This window comes from Heliangelus exortis, chromosome 2 (assembly GCF_036169615.1).
Source record: "Heliangelus exortis chromosome 2, bHelExo1.hap1, whole genome shotgun sequence".
Classification (NCBI taxonomy): domain Eukaryota; kingdom Metazoa; phylum Chordata; class Aves; order Apodiformes; family Trochilidae; genus Heliangelus; species Heliangelus exortis.
The window spans coordinates 147348653-147367976 of record NC_092423.1 but is presented as its reverse complement, the minus strand read 5'-3'; the positions used below and the strand labels follow the sequence as shown (position 1 = coordinate 147367976).

At 50.8% G+C, this 19324-nt stretch overlaps 1 protein-coding gene across 8 annotated transcripts in view; it reads left to right on the top strand.

The window, feature by feature from the left end:
- The window catches only part of PTP4A3 (protein tyrosine phosphatase 4A3), a 54420-nt gene that overhangs the window by 21754 nt on the left and 13342 nt on the right, over window positions 1-19324 (top strand). For 7 of the 8 annotated variants that reach the window (XM_071738504.1, XM_071738511.1, XM_071738507.1 and 4 more), the window contains one exon: window positions 17363-18171. In XM_071738504.1, the coding sequence (XP_071594605.1) occupies window positions 18067-18171 (105 nt within the window). In that variant the 5' untranslated portion in view covers window positions 17363-18066. Of the gene's footprint in view, window positions 1-16806; window positions 16831-17362; window positions 18172-19324 lie in introns of those variants that run through there. The other variant, XM_071738510.1, reaches the window with a different exon arrangement.

Sequence of the window (19324 nt, the reverse complement as noted above, 5' to 3'; positions counted from 1 at the left end):
GGTGTCCACAAAGGTGCAAAGGGCATCGATGGTGAGATGCCCAGGGTGATGCTTCATTGGTTGTGAAGGTTGGAGATGGTCATTTCCAACCCCAGCTCTTCTGTGACAAAGTGAAATTTCAGGTGCTGGCCTGTAGGTCTTCTGGTGCTTTTATTGAGCTGTATTTAAGGTGCTTCATGTCTCTCCCTGCTTCTTCCCCGGTGAGCTGAGGTGTTGCTGCACCTCAGATGAACCCTGCGACGGATGCTCCCTCCTCACATCCAGCAGCAGCCCCTGAGCCTGGGAACTTTTGCAGGACTTGGCAGCGGGGCTGTTGAAGGAGTATTTCACACAGGGCCCAAAAATATTGCTGTCGGTGCTGCGTTGGTTGGCCTGAAGGCAGGGTCAGGTCCCTAAGAAATCAGACTGTTGACGAACAAGCTCAAGCGTATTCAAATGTTTCGTCTGATTTTCTTGGACTGCAAAGTTTCCAAGGGAGCCAAGAAGCTGGCTGCTCTTCTTGTTGACTTTGCAGAGCAGAAATACAGACGGCTTCGGTGAAGTAAGGAAGCTTGAATCCTTCTGTTGGGAGAGGGGAAAAGCTCAAATGGCCACTTTAGAAATGAAAAGAGATGTCCCAGGTGATGCTCACCAGCTCTGCTGACTGCTCTCTGCCTGTGTTCAGCACTGAGGATGATTCCTCAGGCATGAGGCAGCCCACAATGTCTATCACAGACTCATAGAATAATTTGGGTTGGAAGGAACCTCTAAAGGCCATCTAGTCCAACCCCCTGATGTAAGCAGGGACATCCTCAACTAGATCAGGTTGCTCAGAGCATCATCAAGCCTCACCTTGCCTCAACCACCACCCTGGGCAACCTGTCCCATTTTTCCACCACCATCACGGTAAAGAATTTTTTCCTAATGTCCAGTCTAAATCTACTTTTCTCTAATATCAAATAATTTCCTGAAATCTCTCTGAATTTCTATCAGAGGCTCAAATCCAGAGGTATTTCTCTCAATCAAGGGCACCAAGGTAGGATCACACAGGCACTGAGGAGCACAGGTCCCAGCCACACCAGCTGAGCCAGGACAAGAGAGCAGGAGATGTCAGGCAGGAGCAGAGCATCACTTTAAACTGTGAGTGAACTCTGAAAAGACAGCAAACTCCCAAGTTTTGGGCCCAGCCTGGCTGTGAATCAGCTCTGGAAAATGAAAGACGAAACTTTCTGACTTCAGTTCATGTTATGAACTTAGAAACTCCCAATTATCTGGTTTAATGGACACAAGCCAGAAACAAACATTTTTTGAGGCGAGTATTTGGGATGGCTTCCTGAAAATGAACTTGTTGGAAAAGGGGTGATATGAAGACTAAAATTTTAACTCAAAATCTGGTATTTTAAAAGTCGGGTTAGTTTGATCTGAAGGTAATTGCTGCTTCTGAGCATGCTTCATCCCATTGCTCTTTCCTCAAAATGTAGAGGCACAACAAATCACTTCCAAAAATGAGATTTGAAAAAAAAAAAACCAGAACATATTCTCAACCCATCTGAATAATGGCAAAGAATTGCAGAGGGCACCCAAAGCTTACTCCTCCCTTCTGAGATCACAAGCCCAAGCTGGTGGTAAACTGTGAATACAAATGGGGACCAATGGGGCCACCCATGGCCAATCTTTGCTATTTCCTGGCACTGCTTTGGGGTGAGGGTTGGGAATGGGTCTATCCCATGTGGCAGTGTAGTTCTTGTCAGCAAATCTTAGTTCTTTGTGGATGCTCTTCCAGAATAAGGCATCTTTTCCGTTGTTACGCTTTCAAATACTGGTTTCTTCTCTGTATTAATTTACAAATGGCTGTGTATTCCCCAAAACTGTCTTCAGGCATGAAGAAAATGAGAATATGTGAAGCTCTGCTAGGGGTAACAATGCAGAAGAGGACTTGTGCACACAACTGGGCAGCAGTTCCTCCTGCGAGCTGCTAAAATTGGAATCTGCTAAAGTTAGAGGAGATTTCATTGAGCTCTTGTTTGTTTTATTGAAGTGGACAGGTCAAGGACCAGGGCTTTATCAGTGCCCTGGCATCAAAGGGATGCACCCCTAGTCCCTGCTGCTGGGAACTGTTGGTGGCTGCAAGCTGAATGGGTGGCCAGGGTGTGCTGCTGGTGAGGAGGAGGTGGTGACACTGTCACCAGCTTTGGAGGCACCAGTGCCAGTCACATTGCTTCTGCCCAGCTCTTGCCTACAAAGTGGGGGAGCTCAGAGTTTGGTGTTAACCAAAATCTCCTATTTCTACCCCTCTGCAATACTGGTTCACTGACCCAGTCCTCTTGGGGCAGATTTCGTAGAATTTCATAGAATTTTCAGGCTTGGAAGGGACCTTTATGATCATCCAGTTCCAACCCCCCTGCCATGGGCAGGGACACCTCCCACCAGATCAGGTTGCTCAGAGCCCCATCCAGCCTGGCCTTAAAAACTTCCAGGGATGGGGCTTCCACCACCTCCTGGGCAACCTGTGCCAGGGTCTCAGCACCCTCATGGTGAAGAACTTCTTCCTAACATCTAATCCAAATCTCCCCTCCTCTAGTTTGTATCCATCCCCCCTAATCCTATCACTACCTGACATCCTAAAAAGTCCCTCACCAGCATTCTTGCAGCCCCCTTCAGATACTGGAAAGCTCCAATAATCAATCACAGAATATTTAGGTTGGAAGAGATCTCCAAGATCATCCTTTGACTAACACCACAGCCAACTACTAAACCCTGTCCTTAAGGACCAGGTCCAAATGCCTTTTAAATGCCTCCAGGGATGGTGACTCCACCACTGCCATTCCAATGCCTGAAGGTATCCTTGGAGCCTTCTCCTCTCCAGACTTCGGGTTTAGATGCCATTTGGGTTAGATGCCCCTCTGCAGCTGATTTAGGTGAAGCTGATTTATGCTTCATCCATCCCAGTCCAGCTCACCACTGTCCTGCAGGCTCATGGAGGCTCCAGCTGCAGGTCCAGCCTCACAGGAGAGGTCAATTGGTGTTTCCAGCCCCTGTAGGGAAGATTCCCCAAAGTCCTTCAGATGCCACCATGGGGTTGGAGAAAATGCAGCCCACAGAAGAAGTCCTTCTGCTGTGTTTCTACTAAATGCCTGCCCAGGGCATGCTGATGAGGGTGGGGAGGATGTGCTCCATCTGTTTGGTGAGCAACACTTACAGTAAATCTGGAGATAGGGTGGAGGTTTCTCGGCCAACTGATCAAAGAAAATGCCAGGGAAATTCCTGCCTGTTCCTTGTTCACACCGGGCCCCCAGTGTTTAATTACAGCACTGATTTAGCAGCTCTTGGCTGCCCATCCCTCTCCTCGTGCTGCCCAGGGAGCTGTTCCAGCACAGCTGTCTGTAGACAAGGAGATGGGGTGGTAGGAACAGATCCAGCTGAAAATCAACTTTTTTTTTTTTTAATTTATATGTAGTTCTCCCCAAGGTGGGATCAGTTCCTGGTTGTTTTCACCAGTGACACCTCAGTGTCCCCGTGCAGGCAGGGCTGAGCCAAGCTGGGGATGGATGATTTGTGCACTGCAGTGGATAAGCACTGTGCCCTCTTGCTGGAGGGGACATCTTTGGTGATCCTTGTCCCCTCCATCCTGTCTCTGGGCTGGTTTTCATAGAATCACAGAATGGTTTGGGTTGGAAGGGATCTTAAGTTCCATCCAGTTCCAAACCCCCTGTCGTGGGCAGACACCTCCCACTAGACCAGGTTACTCCAAGCCCCATCCAACCTGACTTTGAACACTTTCAGGCACAGCTGAAATCCCATCCACAGCATCCACAGCTTCCCTGAGCAACCTGTGCCAGTGTCTCACTACAGGAATTTCTTCCCCATATCTAATTTATATCTCCCCTCTTTCAGTTTGAAACCCTTCCCCTCATCCTATCACTCCATGCCCTCGGGAAAAGTCCCCCCCCCAACTTTCCTGTAGCCCGTTCAGGTACTTGAAGGTGTTCTGAGGTCTTCCTGGAGCCTTCTCTTCTCCAGGCTGAACAACCCCAACTCTGAACAATCCCAGCTCTGAACAACCCCAACTCTCTCATCCTGTCTCCATAGGAGAGCTGCTCCAGCCCTCTGATCATCTCCATGGCCTCCTCTGGACTCCCTCCAACATCCCCACGTCCTTCTTGTGTTGGGGGCTCCATGTGGGGTGTCACAAGAGTGGAGCAGAGAGGTTGATTGCTGTGGGTTGTCACGTGCAACGTGCTATTTACATTATTTGTAGAAGATCAAAATGTCCTTTGTGCTGGCTGCTGTGAGGGCTCTGTCACAGCTCCTGTAGGGTGCTGTAGTGTGCTTTTTTTTCTGCTGAGACAGTACAGATTTCAGCACGGAGCCAGGTATATTAATAGGAATGCCCTCATTTAGCTGTGTCTCCATACCACAGGAGCTTGTAATGGGGGAATTGATCCAGCACTGGGTGTTTCTCCACTTCTGCAAGGTCTACGTAGATTTTCCTCGATGCTGCGTTTTCTGGTTGCTGCAGCCTGGCTCTTCAGGAACCAGCACGAAGAAGAGATGGAGGAAAAAAACTCTCCCTGGGGTGCAGCTGTGACAGGCAGGACTGGGAAACCAGGCTGAAACCATCCTGTGTGCCCCTGAGAGGCAGGGAACAGTCTGGCTGGATCTCAAAGCAAGTATTGAGCCTGGTTGGTTGAGCCACTCCTGATCACCTCTGTTTCTGGAAGCCCAAAACCACCCAGGGCAGGTCCTGGATCTCCTCTGTGGATCTGGGGCTTCCCCTGTGGAGTCTGTGGACCGTTTTAGGCATTTTTCTCCTGGGACATGCAGCTGGGGATGGTGCAGGGTATGTTGGTCCCACCAGCTTTTCAGAGTTGACCACAGCAACTCAGTCTCCAGGAGTCTCCAGCAGGATGGTTGGAGCATCTCTGGGATAAGACTCCTGGGTTTGCATCTGCTTTGGCTCTTGTACAAAGAGCCTTTTCCCTGCACAACAGCTTTGGCTTTTTTTACTTGGTTTTGGGATTGCTTTTCCTTTTTTCCTTTGCCTTTCCCCTCACCAAAAGGCAGGGCACATGCATGTGCACCCCCCAGAAAAATTTATTATTCTCAGAAGCTGGCTGCTCCCTTCATCCTAAATGATGAATTTGGCATTATGGGTTAATTTATCTAAAAAGACTAATTTGCTTTCAGCTTGGTTAGAGCCTGCTCTGGTGCAGCAAGGATGTCTGGGAAATGCCACCCACGCCAGGGTGTCCAAACACCTCTGAAACCATTTAGGAGCCAAGCAGAGCTGGAGGAGCTTGCATTCTTCAGGTCATTAAAGTTTACCCCTGGGGCCAGGGAGGATGTGCAGAGCAGGGATGAAACACCACATCCTGCCTGTCCCATCCCTGCTGGATCCAGCCTTAGGAGCTGAGGAAGTTTTCCTGCTGAGCAGGGTGTGGAGGCTCCACATCTCAGCTTTTATTTTATTTTCAGGTGGTAAAATGTTGCTTCCCCTGCACGTCTGAGCAGACAGCACCTCCAGATTCTTCCCTTTCTGCAGGAAATTTGCATTTCCCTGAAGGCAACAGCAGGTTTCATGCAAATACCCCGATGAAAGAAAGTCAAAGCCTAAGCTTTGATCATGAATAAACATCTCTGGGCATTTCTTGAGCAGTCAGGTGTTTTCTTGCAAATTTATTGGTGCTCTCTTGCAAATTTGTTGGTATTGAAGGGAGCAGCAATGTGGAGTTGCTGACTGCGGGCTCCCCCCACCTGGAAAACTCCGTGCAGTGACCACTTCACCTCCACATTGTCCCAAGAGCAGGATAAATCTGGAAAGGTGCTTTAGGGTTATAACATCCTGCTGCTGGATTTGCTATATCCAGGTGCACTTTTCCTTGGGATGTGGCTTCCCCACTTGTTGCAGTGTTCCCGTGATCTTCCACAGCAGTAGCTGGGATGGGTTTTCTTCTCTTGCTTTTATTTAGCTGAGGATGTTGTCCTCCTCCTCCAGAACCACTTGGACATGGTCCATCCTATCCAGCTGGGCTGTGGTGTGTGACCTTCCTGCTTTCCCTGCTGGGATGGGAAGGGGAGTGAGGAGCAGCATCCCATGGCATCATCTGCTGTAGCAGGATTTTTTCCTCGTTCAAATCCTTGCCACTTCTCTTTTGGAGATTGGATGTTTGCTGGTTTTTTTATAAAGCTGCTGCTGGAAATCCTTCCTGTGAATGACAGGAATAGGATTAGATGACTGTTCACCTTGTGTATCAAAAGACAGCTCATGTAAGTGACAAGAAGCACCAGGACCTCTGTAGTTTCCCATCAGTTCTTTTTTCAGATGGTTTTGCCTCAAACAGCAGCCAGGAGCAGCCTTGGCAGGCCAGAGCACTGCTGCATTGTGAATGAGGATGTGATTTAAACTCATCAGTTCTGGGCCCCTCAGCTCAGGAAGGAGATTGAGGTGCTGGAGCAGGTCCAAAGGAGGCAACTGGGTTGGTGAAGGGACTCGAGCACAAGTCCTGTGAGGAAGGGCTGAGGGAGCTGGGGGTGTTGAGGCTGGAGAAGAGGAGGCTCAGGGGAGACCTCATCACTCTCTACAACTCCCTGAAAGGAGGTTGGAGCCGGGGGGGGGTTGGGCTCTTTTCCCAGGCAACTCTCAGCAAGACAAGAGGGCACAAGAGGTCTCAAGTTGTGCCAGGGGAGGTTTAGGTTGGACATTAGAAAGAATTTCTTTCCAGAGAGGGTGATCAGACATTGGAATGGGCTGCCCAGGGAAGGGGTGGATTCTCCATCCCTGGAGATATTTAAAGAGAGCCTGAATGTGGCACTCAGTGCCATGGGCTGGGAACTGCAGCGGGAGTGGATCAAGGGTTGGACTTGATGAGCTCTGAGGTCCCTTCCAACCCAGCCAATTCTATCATTCTATGATCAGCATCTGCTTTCTGCTTCTGGTTCACAGCCTGAAGGCAGACCAGCTTGGTTGTAATGAGGGAGCCCAAGATCATGTCCTGAGCATTGCAGGACTCTGGTCCCCTTGCCAAAGGGGTGTTCCTAAAGCTCAGAGTCCTCTGCCAGCCAGGACTTTCAGTCCCTTGCCAGATCTTAAATTCACTTTGGAACCCACTGGATGAAGAGCTTCAGGGAAGGGCCATGTTGTCACCTGGCCAGCCTGACCATGGAGCAATCAGAGAATCAGAGAATGGTGTGGGATGGAAGAGACCATGGGCAGGAAAGTCTTCCACCAGGTCTGGTTCTTCCAAGCCCCATCCAACCTGGCTTTGAACACTTCCAAGGAAGGGGAAGCCACAACTTCCCTGGGCAACGAGTGCCAGTGTCTCACCACCTTCATCATAAAGAATTTCTTCCTTATATCCAATCTAAATTCCCTTCTTAGTCTCAAGCCACTGTCCCTTGTCCTGTCACTATAGACTGGGATAAAAAATCTCCACACTGGCTCAGTGTTCTTCCTCCAAAGTGCTGCTCAGTTCTCCTTCTCCTTCCAGCTCATTTCCCCCATCTCCCATGTTGAGGGGGTGTAAATTTGGCTGAGGACAAAGTGCAAAGCTTGACATACCTGGGCTCAGCAGTGCTGGGACCGTGCACCAGCAAGCGGGGGCACCAGGATCCCAGCAGCGAGAGCAGCTGCAACTTTTGACATTTCATCCCCTTTGATCTTTTATTTGAAAGAAAACCACCTTTGTTTGCTCTGCAAACTGTCACAGCCTGGGGACACCTCCTGGCACCCACCAGCACAGCCTCTCATGGCACTGGGGGTTCTCAGAGCAGCAGCAGCTCAGACCAAAGGGTTTTGTCCCTGTCACTGGTGGTGGCGGATTGCAGGGGAGCAGGGAAGGGTCCAGGATCCAACCATCTATGGCAGGTTGGAGCTTCCCAGTTTTATCCTCAGAGCTTTGCCAATGTGTTGCCTTTGCAGATGAGGGGATGGAGCCCACCCTCAGTAAGTTTGCAGGCAAGAGCAAGCTGAGGAGGAGTGTTGGTCTGCTTGATGGGAGGAAGGCTCTGCAGAGGGATCTGGAGAGGTTGAATCAATGTGCTGAGGGCATTTGTATGAAGTTCAACAAGTGCTGAGTCCTCCACTTGGGTCACGACAGCCCCAGGCAACACTGGAGGCTTGGGGAAGACTTAGAGGAAAGTGCCTGGCAGAAAAGGACCTGATTTTTGACACCTGGATGAATTGAGCCAGCAGTGTGCCCGAGTGGCCAAGAAGGCTACCAGCATCCTGGCTTGTGTCAGCAATAAGGGGTTACTTTTCCCAAGTAACAAGTGATGGGATGAGAAAATGGCCTCAAGTTGTGCCAGGGGAGATTTGGCTTGGATATTAGGAAAAATTCCTTCACTAGAGGGGTTTGGAACAGGCTGCCCAGGGCAGTGGTGGAGTCACCATCCCTGGAGATATTTAAGAGATGTGGAGGTGTGGTGCTTAGGGACATGGTTTAGGGGTGGACTTGACAGTGTGCTGGGTTAAGGGTTGGACTTGATGATCTCAAAGCTCTTTTCCAACCAAAACTTCTCTGTGGTTCTGTTCCTGGGCACAGTCAGACCTTACAGCACCCCCCACAGCAGCAGGAAATATTTCCACCTCCCTTCTCTTGCTCTATGGGTTTTAATTCTTCTGATTTACACCCATCATTTCCCATGGCATCTCTGCATATTTTTAGGAATCCTGAGGCATCACCTGCATGCAGCATCTCTGTCCCATCCTGCTGGGAAAGGGACAGCCCTGGAAAGGTTGTTTCAAGGGGTGGTTTCTGCTATGGGTGAGTGACAGCAGTCAGGGATGGTGAGAACAAGGAGCCACCCCAGGATTTTCCATGTAGAACTTTTCTCTTGAGTTGGTGGCTGCCTTCAGAAGTGTTTTGGTGCCCACCACAAGGGACAGGGCTGGCCCCCAGCATCCTGTCACAAGATGACCCTGTCTCCATGGGGTGAAATGTGGAAACCCCATACTGGGGAGCAAAGGTGAGATGGTTTGGGAGGACAGAGGGTCTGAGTGGTGGAGGAAGTTCAGGGACCCACCAATCCCATCTTAACTTGGAAAAAGTGCCTTTCTCTAGAGCTTGGCTATAACTGGATGCCACCAGAGGAGACTTTTTCATGGAGCTCCTCACAGGCAGAATATGTTTTGTTCTCTCCAGTGCTGGGCCAGAGTGTTCTGTCAACAGTCTGTGCAGATCAAAATCCATCTTTTGGGTAGATTGGGTCCCCTGGAGCCTCCTTCTTTGTCAACAAATGTCTCTCAAAGCCACTGGGACTGGTTGGAGTTGGGGGTTGTGCAAGGGCCATCAGTGCCCTTTGGTCAGGGCTGAATGTTGGCTTGATGGGGAGGTAGGACCAGGCAGCATGGGGACATCTCACATCTGGATGCCACCACCAAGTGGGGACTTGGGAAATAGCAAAATTGGAAAATTTCTGGTGGAAAATAAGGTGGTTGAAGACCAGGGGGCAAAACACTGGTGGGGAGGTAGGTGGTGGAAAAACTAAACTCAGGTTGCACCTCTCCCAAAAAGAGGATGTCTCCAGCTGTACTTCAAAGGGGAGGTCCCAGCAACCCCTCCATACCCTTCCTGAGGAGCTGCACATATTCCTGGAGTTTCCCCCATAAGAGGCATCACTCCCTCCCCTGTATTTTGACCTTCAGACACCTGCCACAAGTATTAAATTTGCTCAAAATGCTGCAGGAAACCACAAGGAAAGATGAGCAGATGTTCATCTGTGCCAGAGATGGGAGGGTGGGAGAAGCACGAGGGAGACCACTGGGGTCAGTTTGCCCACCCTCCCCCCCTTTGTGTTTTGGGATCTTTTTTCTTTCCCAGGATGTTTTTTGGGCAAGGCAAGAAGCCTGGAAATGCTCCTTCAGATGCAGAGTTCCTTATTTATTTTTTCCTGCTTCCTCTGGCCAAAAGAAATCCCTGAAGGACAGGGGAGAGCTGGCCCCAGTATTTGGGGTGCCTGATTTCCCTGTGTGTCAGGCACCAATGTGTGGGGACTGCCTGTCCCCAAATGACCAAGATTTTCACCCCCCTAAAGGAGAAAAAAAAAAACAAACCCTCTAGGGCACACCCTTTGCAGATCTGGGAGGCAGCCAGCCCAAAGCCTGTTATTTTCCCCCGTGGGGTTGGCCTCTCTTCCTCCCCCCTTCCATATATATGTATATATTTATAATTTTTTTTTTTCAATTTCCCTTTCTTTCCTTTCAAATCCAAGCCAGGAAAAGCCTCTGACGTGGGTGCCACGGCTGTGAGCTCCTTGCAGCTGCTGGGGGATGGTGGCTGAGGGGATATCCCGGATCATAAAACCAGGATCTCACTGCCATCTGAGTCCATCCGCTGACAGGGACAGGAGGAACTGGGGGGGGAGACACTTGGTTTTGGTTTTTTTCCTCCCCCACTGATGAACAATTGGTGCCTTTTTGTGGTTTTTTGATGAGCTGCTTCTGGTGGTTGAATTTCTGGTGGTGCAAGGAGTTAGGTTGGGAAAACCACACCATCCGTGCACACCTGACATCCAAGCTGCTTGGGGGGAAAACCTGAAATTGCATCTAAAAGGCTGCTCAAAGGGTGTACCTGGAGCATCTTGCCTTCCTTCCAGGGCATTGCCCCATGAGCAGGGGGCAGGAGGGACAGCCCTGGGACCAGTGGCCATCCTTGGGTCAGCATGGGGTCCGTGTCCCATCAGGGTTAGGGACCAGCACCAAGAGGGAAAACCAACTCCTAAAGCACTTCAGGCATCTTCTGTGCCTCAGCCTCTCTTCAAAGGAAAAAAAAGTGCAAATAAAAGATAAAAAGGGGTCGGTTGTGTTACCAAGGCCTCTCAGCTTGCACAGCACTGGGTAGACTCTGCTCTTCTTTTTATCAGCTTGCCTTTCTCACCCTCTCATCTTCCCCGTTCCTCCCTTTTTCCCTGTTTCCCCAGTGCCTCCTGCTTGCACATCTCCATTCCAAAATCATCTTTCCCCACTGCCTGAATAGCCACGAAACTCCTAAAATCTCTTTCCAGGGCCACAAAACCAGGAGCTGTGCAGCTCTTTTCTGCCAGTTGTCCTGTGAGCTGGCATTTCCCGTATGCTAAAAAGGATGTGGAGGCAGCTGCATGAACAAGTTTTATCTTGCAGGTGGGTTTCAGTGGGCTGCCAAGAGCTCCCTGTTGGTCCCCCTCTGCACCCATGCAATATTAATCCTCCTTCTTGCTGTTTTGCTTGGAAAATGTCCTTTATGGCAACAGATCAAACCAAAAAAATAACCCCTAGGAGGAAAAACCCAGCGAGGTTCTCCTAGCAGACGGTGTCACCTCCCCATCGTGTCTGGCGTGGCTTTTTCCAGGACATCCCTGTCTGCTTTTTCCAGCCCTGCACCTGGAACAGGACGTGCTGGTGGCTGCTTATTCCTTTGCCCCCAGGAGATTCCTGCAGGGTGTTTTGTTTCCATCACTCTCCTCCCAGATCTCTCCTGTTTCCTTCCCTGCGGATGTGGCCGAAGGAAATCTCAGCTCATTGGCTTTCCTCTGGCCAGGCCCCTCCTGTGGCTGGGGACTTGGGGACAGCACCATGGCTCTCCACTTTCTGGGACCTCTACTCCTTGCCAGCGGTGCTGGTGGCAGTGGTGGCACTGGTGGTGCTGGTGGCAGTGGTGGCATTGGTAGTGTTGGTGGCAGTGGTGGCATTGGTGGTGCTGGTGGCAGTGGTGGCATTGGTAGTGTTGGTGGCAGTGGTGGCATTGGTGGTGCTGGTGGCAGTGGTGGCATTGGTGGTGCTGGTGGCAGTGGTGGCATTGGTAGTGTTGGTGGCAGTGGTGGCATTGGTGGTGCTGGTGGCAGTGGTGGCATTGGTGGTGCTGGTGGCAGTGGTGGCATTGGTAGTGTTGGTGGCAGTGGTGGCAGCGGTGGTGTTGGCAGGGATGATGACATTGGTGTTGCTGTTGGAAGTGTGTTGGCAGCAGTGGTGGCAATGAGGGTATTCTGGGTGGTGGTGGCATTGGTGACAGTGGTGTTGGTGGTATCACTGGCTATAGTGGTGCTGGTGACAGTGGTGGTGCTCTGGGTGGCAGCAGTGGGAGGGGTTGGTGGTGCTGCTGGTGCAACCTTGCGCACACACCTTGCACACACCTTGTGTGTGCAACCAAACCTTGTAGACCTGCTCACTGTGGTCCCATGGAGCAGTGATAGACATCTGCAGAATTCCTACTTGGGAATAACTGGGATTATTCAGAAACTTGCAGTGAGTTCTCAGGATGATGGAAATTCTCACTGGGAAGGTGGGACTGGGGGTAGGGAGAGTAGGATTTGATCAGCCCTAAGGGGAAAGGCCCAGCTGGTGTCTTGTTACATGGGCTGAAACTAGGAGAGAGGTTGAGCAAATCATAGAATGGTTTGGGTTGGAAGAGACCTTGGAGATTATCCAGTTCCAACCCCCCTGCATGGGCTGGATCACCACCCACTAGACAAGGTTGCTCCAACCTGGCCTTCAACACTTCCAAGGAGGGGGCACCCACAATATGTAGCACAGATGGGTGTTAGATTTTTCTGAGAGTGAACCTTGAACGTGAGATGTGCTCACTTGGGAGACAGCTGTATTAATGTACAAGTGAGATACACACTGCTTGGGTGAGTAAGAGCCTTTGTTCCAAGTCCCACGTGGAGCAACAGTTTGGCTCTGCAGAGCTTTCTTACTCCTTTTTTTGGGGGAGTTGCTTAGGAGAACCTGACCTGGCCAGCTGCATCCCAGTAGCCTGAGTGCCAGCAGTGTGGCCATCAGGTCTGGCACTGGTTTACTGGTCCAGCCCTGGCCTTCATTTTGCCTTGAGGTGCTGGGAGGAAGAGCAACTTCATTCTTGCTGCTGCAGCATGGACAGTTGGGAGGCCAAAGTATGTGAAATGGAGACATCACACTGCACAGAAATAATTAAAAGATCCCCATTATCACTGCTGCTTTGGGGTGCAGGCAGGGAGGTGATGGCTCAGTGGAATGCTGGAGCAGCATTTTCCATCAACATGAACTGCAGCCAACATAAATCCTTGCCAGGCTCATGGCTGCAAAACTTCTTATGGAAGAACCAGAAACTTTAGACATTAGGATGAAATTCTTCACTGTGAGGGTGGTGAGACACTGGCACAGGTTGCCCAGGAAAGCTGGAGTTGGGCTTGGTCAGCCTGGAGAAGAGAAAGCTCCATGGAGACCTTAGAGCACCTTCCAGTGCCTGAAGGGGCTACAGGAAAGTTGGGGAGGGACTTTTTACAAGAGCATGGAGTGGCAGGACAAGGGGGAATGATTTTAAACTGAGAGAGGGGAGATTTAGGTTAAACATTAGGAAGAAATTCTTTAGTGTGAGGGTGGTGAGACACTGGCACAGGTTGCCCAGGGAAGCTGTGGCTGCCCCATTCCTGGAAGTGTTCAAGGCCAGGTTGGATGGGGCTTGGAGAAACCTGGTCTGGTGGGAGGTGTCTCTGCCCATGGCAGGGGGTTTGGAACCCAGATAATCTCCAAGGTCCCTTCCAACCCAAACCATTCTATGATTTGCTCAACCTCTCTCCTAGTTTCAGCCCATGTAGCAAGACCCCAGCTGGGCCTTTCCCCTTAGGGCTGATCAAATCCTACTCTCCCTACTCCCCACCTTCCCAACAAAGGGATCTTTAAGATCCCTTCCAACCCAGTGCTGGAGTCAGAAGGATATTGATTCACTTGGCAGGTTATCAATATGACTGAAACACCCTTTTCCACGTTGTTCTGCCATGCTTGCAGGGTGATCAGCATCCCAGGCAGTAGTGCTGGGGTTGGTTTGTGACTGAAAATCCGTTAGGAATTTAGGAGCTTTGGGGCTGAATTGCCAAGATGTGCAAATTGCCAGAATACTTGAAACCCTTCCACTGAAGAGGAGATGTTGTGGGAAAGGAGCACTGGTTGTTCTCATACACAGGCAGTGAACCTCTGTTACTGGCAGAGAGTGCACCCAAGCCAATAACAAAATCAGATGGTATCCAGAGTGCCAATGGAGCATGAGCCAGGAGTTGGATGAGGGTGGGAAGCTCTGGAGTTGGTGCTTGCTTCGGGTGGATTTAATCCAGGACATGGTTAAACTTGGTCACAGTTGGTATTAACATAACCCTGCATCTGGTGAGAACAGGGTATGAGGTTGTTAGGAGAAGTTTTGGGGTTTTTTTTGCTGCTTCTCTGCAAAAATCTCTCATGATAGTGCATTGAGACAAAGGGGCCAGGAGACAAGATGTGGTTAATGGTAGCTGGAGCTGAAAGAGTCAAGAGCTGAAAACATTAAAAGGAAAAGCAAAAGACCCTCAGGTCCTTCTTTCCAGAGAAACTTGGTTTGCAAGGGGATGATTTGGGGCAGCAGCAGCTTTCCAGCAGCTCTTCCCTTTGAGCAGGCATCTGTGTCTGCCCATCTCTCCCACCTCCCATCCCTTTGGGGGGTTTTAACCTCTTTTTTTCCTAAAGTGAATAAAGAAGGAAGGAAGAAGCTTCCTTAAGCTGGGTTGCCAGCATATTTTTCTTGGGAAACATTCATTCATAGAGTTGCTGGCTCTTCTGTTGCCCGTGCTGGCCCAGAGATTAGTGGTTGGACCTATAGGAGCCACATAGCCCAAACCATCCCAGAATTACCCTCCAGAAATACTATTTGTTACCCATGGTGAGCTTATTTTGGGGGTGAACAGACCCTGTGAGTGAAGTGATGGATAGGAACATCACTGGAAAAACACATTAAGCCTGGGGAGAGAGCAGATTTTCCATCCCATCCTGTTTGGAGCACTGCAAAGTTTGAGCAAAGATCCAGCTGCCGTGGTCCAGCTGGGGAGGGTTAACTGCCCCGGGGGAGATCAGAATTAACTTGGAGCTGATCTGCTCTGAATCCTACCCAAAATGCTGCTGGGAGGTAGCTCTCATTCTCAGCTGAGCTTCCAGCATCCATCAGCTGCTAAGCACTGATTTTCTCAGTGAAGGCTGGAAAATTCCCCCTGGGATGTCCCACTCATCCCTGCAGCCCGGGTTGGGTTTGAACTTGCAGAGCATCCTTTCAGGGTGGCTAATTAGTTTTGGCAGTCATTGAATGGTTTGGGTTGGAAAGGACCTTAAAGATCATCCAGTTCCAACCCCCCTGCCATGGGCAGGGACACCTCCCACTAGACCAGGTTGCTCCAAGCCCCATCCAACCTGGCCTTGAATACTTCCAGGGATGGGTTATCCACAGTCTCCCAATGCCACCTGTGCCAGTGTCTCATCATCCTCACAGGAAAGAATTTCTTCCTAATGTTTAACTTAAATCTCCCCTCTCTCAGTTTAAAATCCTTCCCCTTTGTCCTGCCACTCCATGCCCTTGTAAAAAGTCCCTCCCCAACTTTCCTGTAGCCCCTTCAGTTACTGGGAGATGCTCCAAGGTCTCCATGGAGCTTTCTCTTCTCCAGGCTGAACAACCCCAACTCTCTCAGCCTGTCTCCATAGCAGATGTTCTCCAGTCCTCTGATCATCTTTGTGACCCTCCTCTAGACTTGCTCCAACACCTTCATGTCCTTCTTCAGCATCCTGAAGAAAAGAATAAACCCAACACACTGTAACTGAAGGAGCCCATTGGTTGACACCACTCAGCCATTTGTCACCATCACAGAGCAGAGCTGGCTCCATCCCATCTCTTCCTGTGTCTGGGGCAGCCTTACCCACATTTTTTTCAGGAAAAACAATGAGTCAGGAGTGCTGTGATGTGGTTCACAAAGGGTCTTGGGACAACTTTGGGGGAAAGGAAGGGAACATATCAGAGTCTGTGGAGGAGCTAGGGAGGGTTCAGAGCCAAAATCCCCTTGATTTCTGTCCCTTTCCCAGCTCTTAGCCCCCTCTAAGCTTCTTTCCAAAATCCTGGCTCTAAACCCACAGATGCAAGGATGTGCTGTGCACTGGGGCAGTGTCAGGGCTTGCACATGCTGCTTGAAATTAATAATTAGTGCCCTGCCAGGAGGAAACCCCACAATTTTAGCAGCCATGCTGGGCACGTTTCGAAATACAGCTCCACGTCCCCTTCCCACCTTGCCTGGCTCCTTTTCCCCTTTTGCTCTATTATTTATTTGCTGTTTGGGCTTTGGGGTTTTTTTGCTAGTTGATTTTTTCATTCTGGAGGCAGCGAGTGGGTTTTAAATGATGCTCAGGCACGGAGCGACAGCAACTGGGCGCGGTGCAATGAGCTGTTTGGTGCTCAGCTCACCTCCCTGCTCACACTTCATCTCCTTGCATCGGGATTAAACAACCCAGAAGGGAAAGTTTCTGGGCTCTGGGGCATCAGGAGGGGAGGTGAGGGGTTGCATGCCAGCCAGACGTGGGTTACTTATGTGCTTATGGTCTATTTTGAGGCTCCGGCATTAAGCAGCCGCTGACCCGGGGAAGGGACCAGCTTCAAAACAAGAGTCTGGTGGTAAAGACCCAGGGAAGCACTGGGTTTCCCTCCTCTCCGAGCAGGGCTGGCAGCACCCTCTGAGCCCATCTTGGATTTTCTGGCTTTTCCACAATGGGAATGGATTGGGGTTTTTTTGATCCTTCCCGTTGCCATGCTGGAAGGTAAAGATGCACCAGGGTTGCTCTGGCAGCAATGGGGGTTCTGGCAGGGACATTCATCCATCACCAGGGTTGGTAAAACTACCTCCCCACAGCCCCCTCCTCTCTTCACCCCCCCTCCACAAGAAAGCTCATTTGTGGGCAGCTTAATTGGCCTAAGAGTATTAGAGGTGCATTTGGTGGACATGAGCTGCTCGAGCAGCACCGGGAGCTCGTGGCTGAGGAAGGGGCAGCAAGGGCTGGGTTTAGGCAGAGAGCTGCTTTTGGGGTGGAAATATCTGCAGTGGTGCTTCAGGGACACAAAGGTGAGGTCTGAGGGGACTGGGACACAAAGGTGAGGTGTGAGGGGACTGGATGGGTGGCAGGGGGGTCAGCTCGTGTGGCTCCCATACTGGGTGCTGATGTGGGGTGGCGTGAGAACAAGCCCCTTTCCCTGCCATGTGCTTTTCCCTTTTGTGTGTGAGTTCCCTGCCCCACTTGACTTTTCAGTGCTATTTCAGATGATATTCGAGGTTTGTTCGGGTTTTTTTTAAACCCCATTTCACTCTCTAAATCTGTGAAAATGGTCATGGCCAGGGATGTGGCGGGTGCTGGTGCAGGTGTGTGCACCATGTGTCATATAGAATCATGGAATCGTTTAGGTGGGAGGGACCTTAGAGGTTATTTGGTTCCAACCCCCTGCCACCAACAGGGACACCTTCCGCTAGGCCAGGAAAACTTGAAAACTTCCAGGAAAGGGGCAGTGACCTCCCACCCTATCCCACCCTTCCTCGGAGAGCCGGTCTGGGGGGAAGAGGACACCATCACCAACCGCTTTTCCCTTTTCTTCTCCTTCAGCCTCGCTCTTTCCCAGGACTTATGGAGGTGCTGAGGAGCAGCTCTGAACCCCGTGGCCCCCGACAGCCCATCCCGTGAGGCACCCACCCTCTTCCTCACCTCATCCCGACCCTCCCGACTCAACCATTCAAGGCTCCCGTGCATGGATCGTCCCAGCGAGGCACCGCTCCCGGACGCCGCCGACGCCGCCCCGTAGGCTCCCGGCCCCCCGTGACACCCCCAAGTACTCCACATACCCCGATGGGGTAACGTGAGGGGGGTCCCCTCCCACCACCACCAACCCCCCCCCATATGCCGAGGCCTTTCTAGAGCGCCAGGGACCCGCGCGGCACCGGAGGCGGCAGCGTCGCACACGCCCCCAGGACACCGACACTACAGCAAAGGGATTTTTTTATTATTTCTTTTTTTTTTTAATTATTATTATTATTATCATCATTAATATTATTTTTTTTGCCCCCCCCCAACCCCGGGGAGGCTTGCGGTGTGTCAAGGAAGCCAGCGCGCTCCCAGGAGCTGGGATTATTTGCACAACGTCTGTATATTGAGTTCTCCATCCTTGTTTTATTTTTTCATCACAGAGGGGTCATTGCTTGGGTGTATTGGTTTTTTTTTTAACCCATCCCCTCCACGCCACACTTTTCTTGGGGTTTTGGTTTTTTTTCCCTACAATCATCAGCACCACCTCAACCCTCTTCCATCCCACCATGGCCCGGATGAACCGCCCTGCGCCTGTGGAGGTCTGCTACAAAAACATGAGGTTCCTCATCACCCACAACCCCACCAATGCCACGCTCAGCACCTTCTTGGAGGTAAGGAGAGGAGGCTGGAAGGGGTGGGCCAGGACTCAACTGCATGTTTTGGGACCAAGAGCTGATGTCAAGATTGATAAGGAGGATGAGGCAGTGGCACATCCCCTGTGGTACCACAGCCCTTGGTGGCATCCCAGAGCAATGAGTGGAATCACCAGGTTTTTGGGTTGGGATGTGTTGGAGGACCCCAAGCCTGACATTTGGGCACAGCAGAGTTTCCCTGTTCCTGTCACATCCCCTGCCAGCTCCACCAGCACATCATGGCAAGGGGCTTTGCAGTGATACACAGAGAATCAGGGAGTTGTTCTGCTTGGATAAGATTGTGTAAGATCATCAAGTCCAACCATTAGCCCAGCACTGCCAAATCCACCACTAAGCCACGTCCCTCAGCACCACATCTACATGGCTTTTAAATATATCCAGGGCTGGTGACTCCACCACTGCCCTGGGCAGCCTGTTCCAGTGCCTGATGATCCTTTCAGTGAAGAAGTTTCCTCTAATATCCAATCTAAATCTCCCCTGGCACAACTTGAGGCCATTTCTTCTCTCCTGTCACTTAGTACCTGGGAGAAGAGAAAGCTTCATCTCACTTCATCCTCCTTTCAGGTAGTTGTAGAGAATGAGAAGGTCTCCCCCTCAGCCTCCCTTTCTCCAGGCTAAACATCACCAGTTCCTTCAGCTGCTTCCCATAGGTAGGACTTGTTCTCCAGATCCTTCCCCAGCTTGGTTGCCCTTCTCTGGGCACAACCCAGCACCTCAGTGTTCTTCTTTTAGTGAGGGGCCCAAAACTGAACCCAGGATGGAGAGGGGATGATCCCTGCCCTAGTCCTGTTGGTCACACTATTGCTGACACGAGCCAGGATGCTGTTGGCCTTCTTGGCCACTTGGGCACACTGCTGGCTCATAATTTAGCTCCTAGTGACCAAGACTTAGAGGTCTTTTTCCCTTGGGCACTACTTTCCAGCCTGTAGTGTTGACTGGGTCTGTTGTGACCTAAGTGAAGGGCCTGGCACTTGTCCTTGTTGAACCTCATACAATTGACCATGGACACATAACAACCTCCCCTGCACCTCCCAGCACCTGAGTGAGGACTTTTTATCCCAAGTATCCTGCTGTTTTTCCAGTGCCTGGAATGTGTTGGGTGCTTCACAAG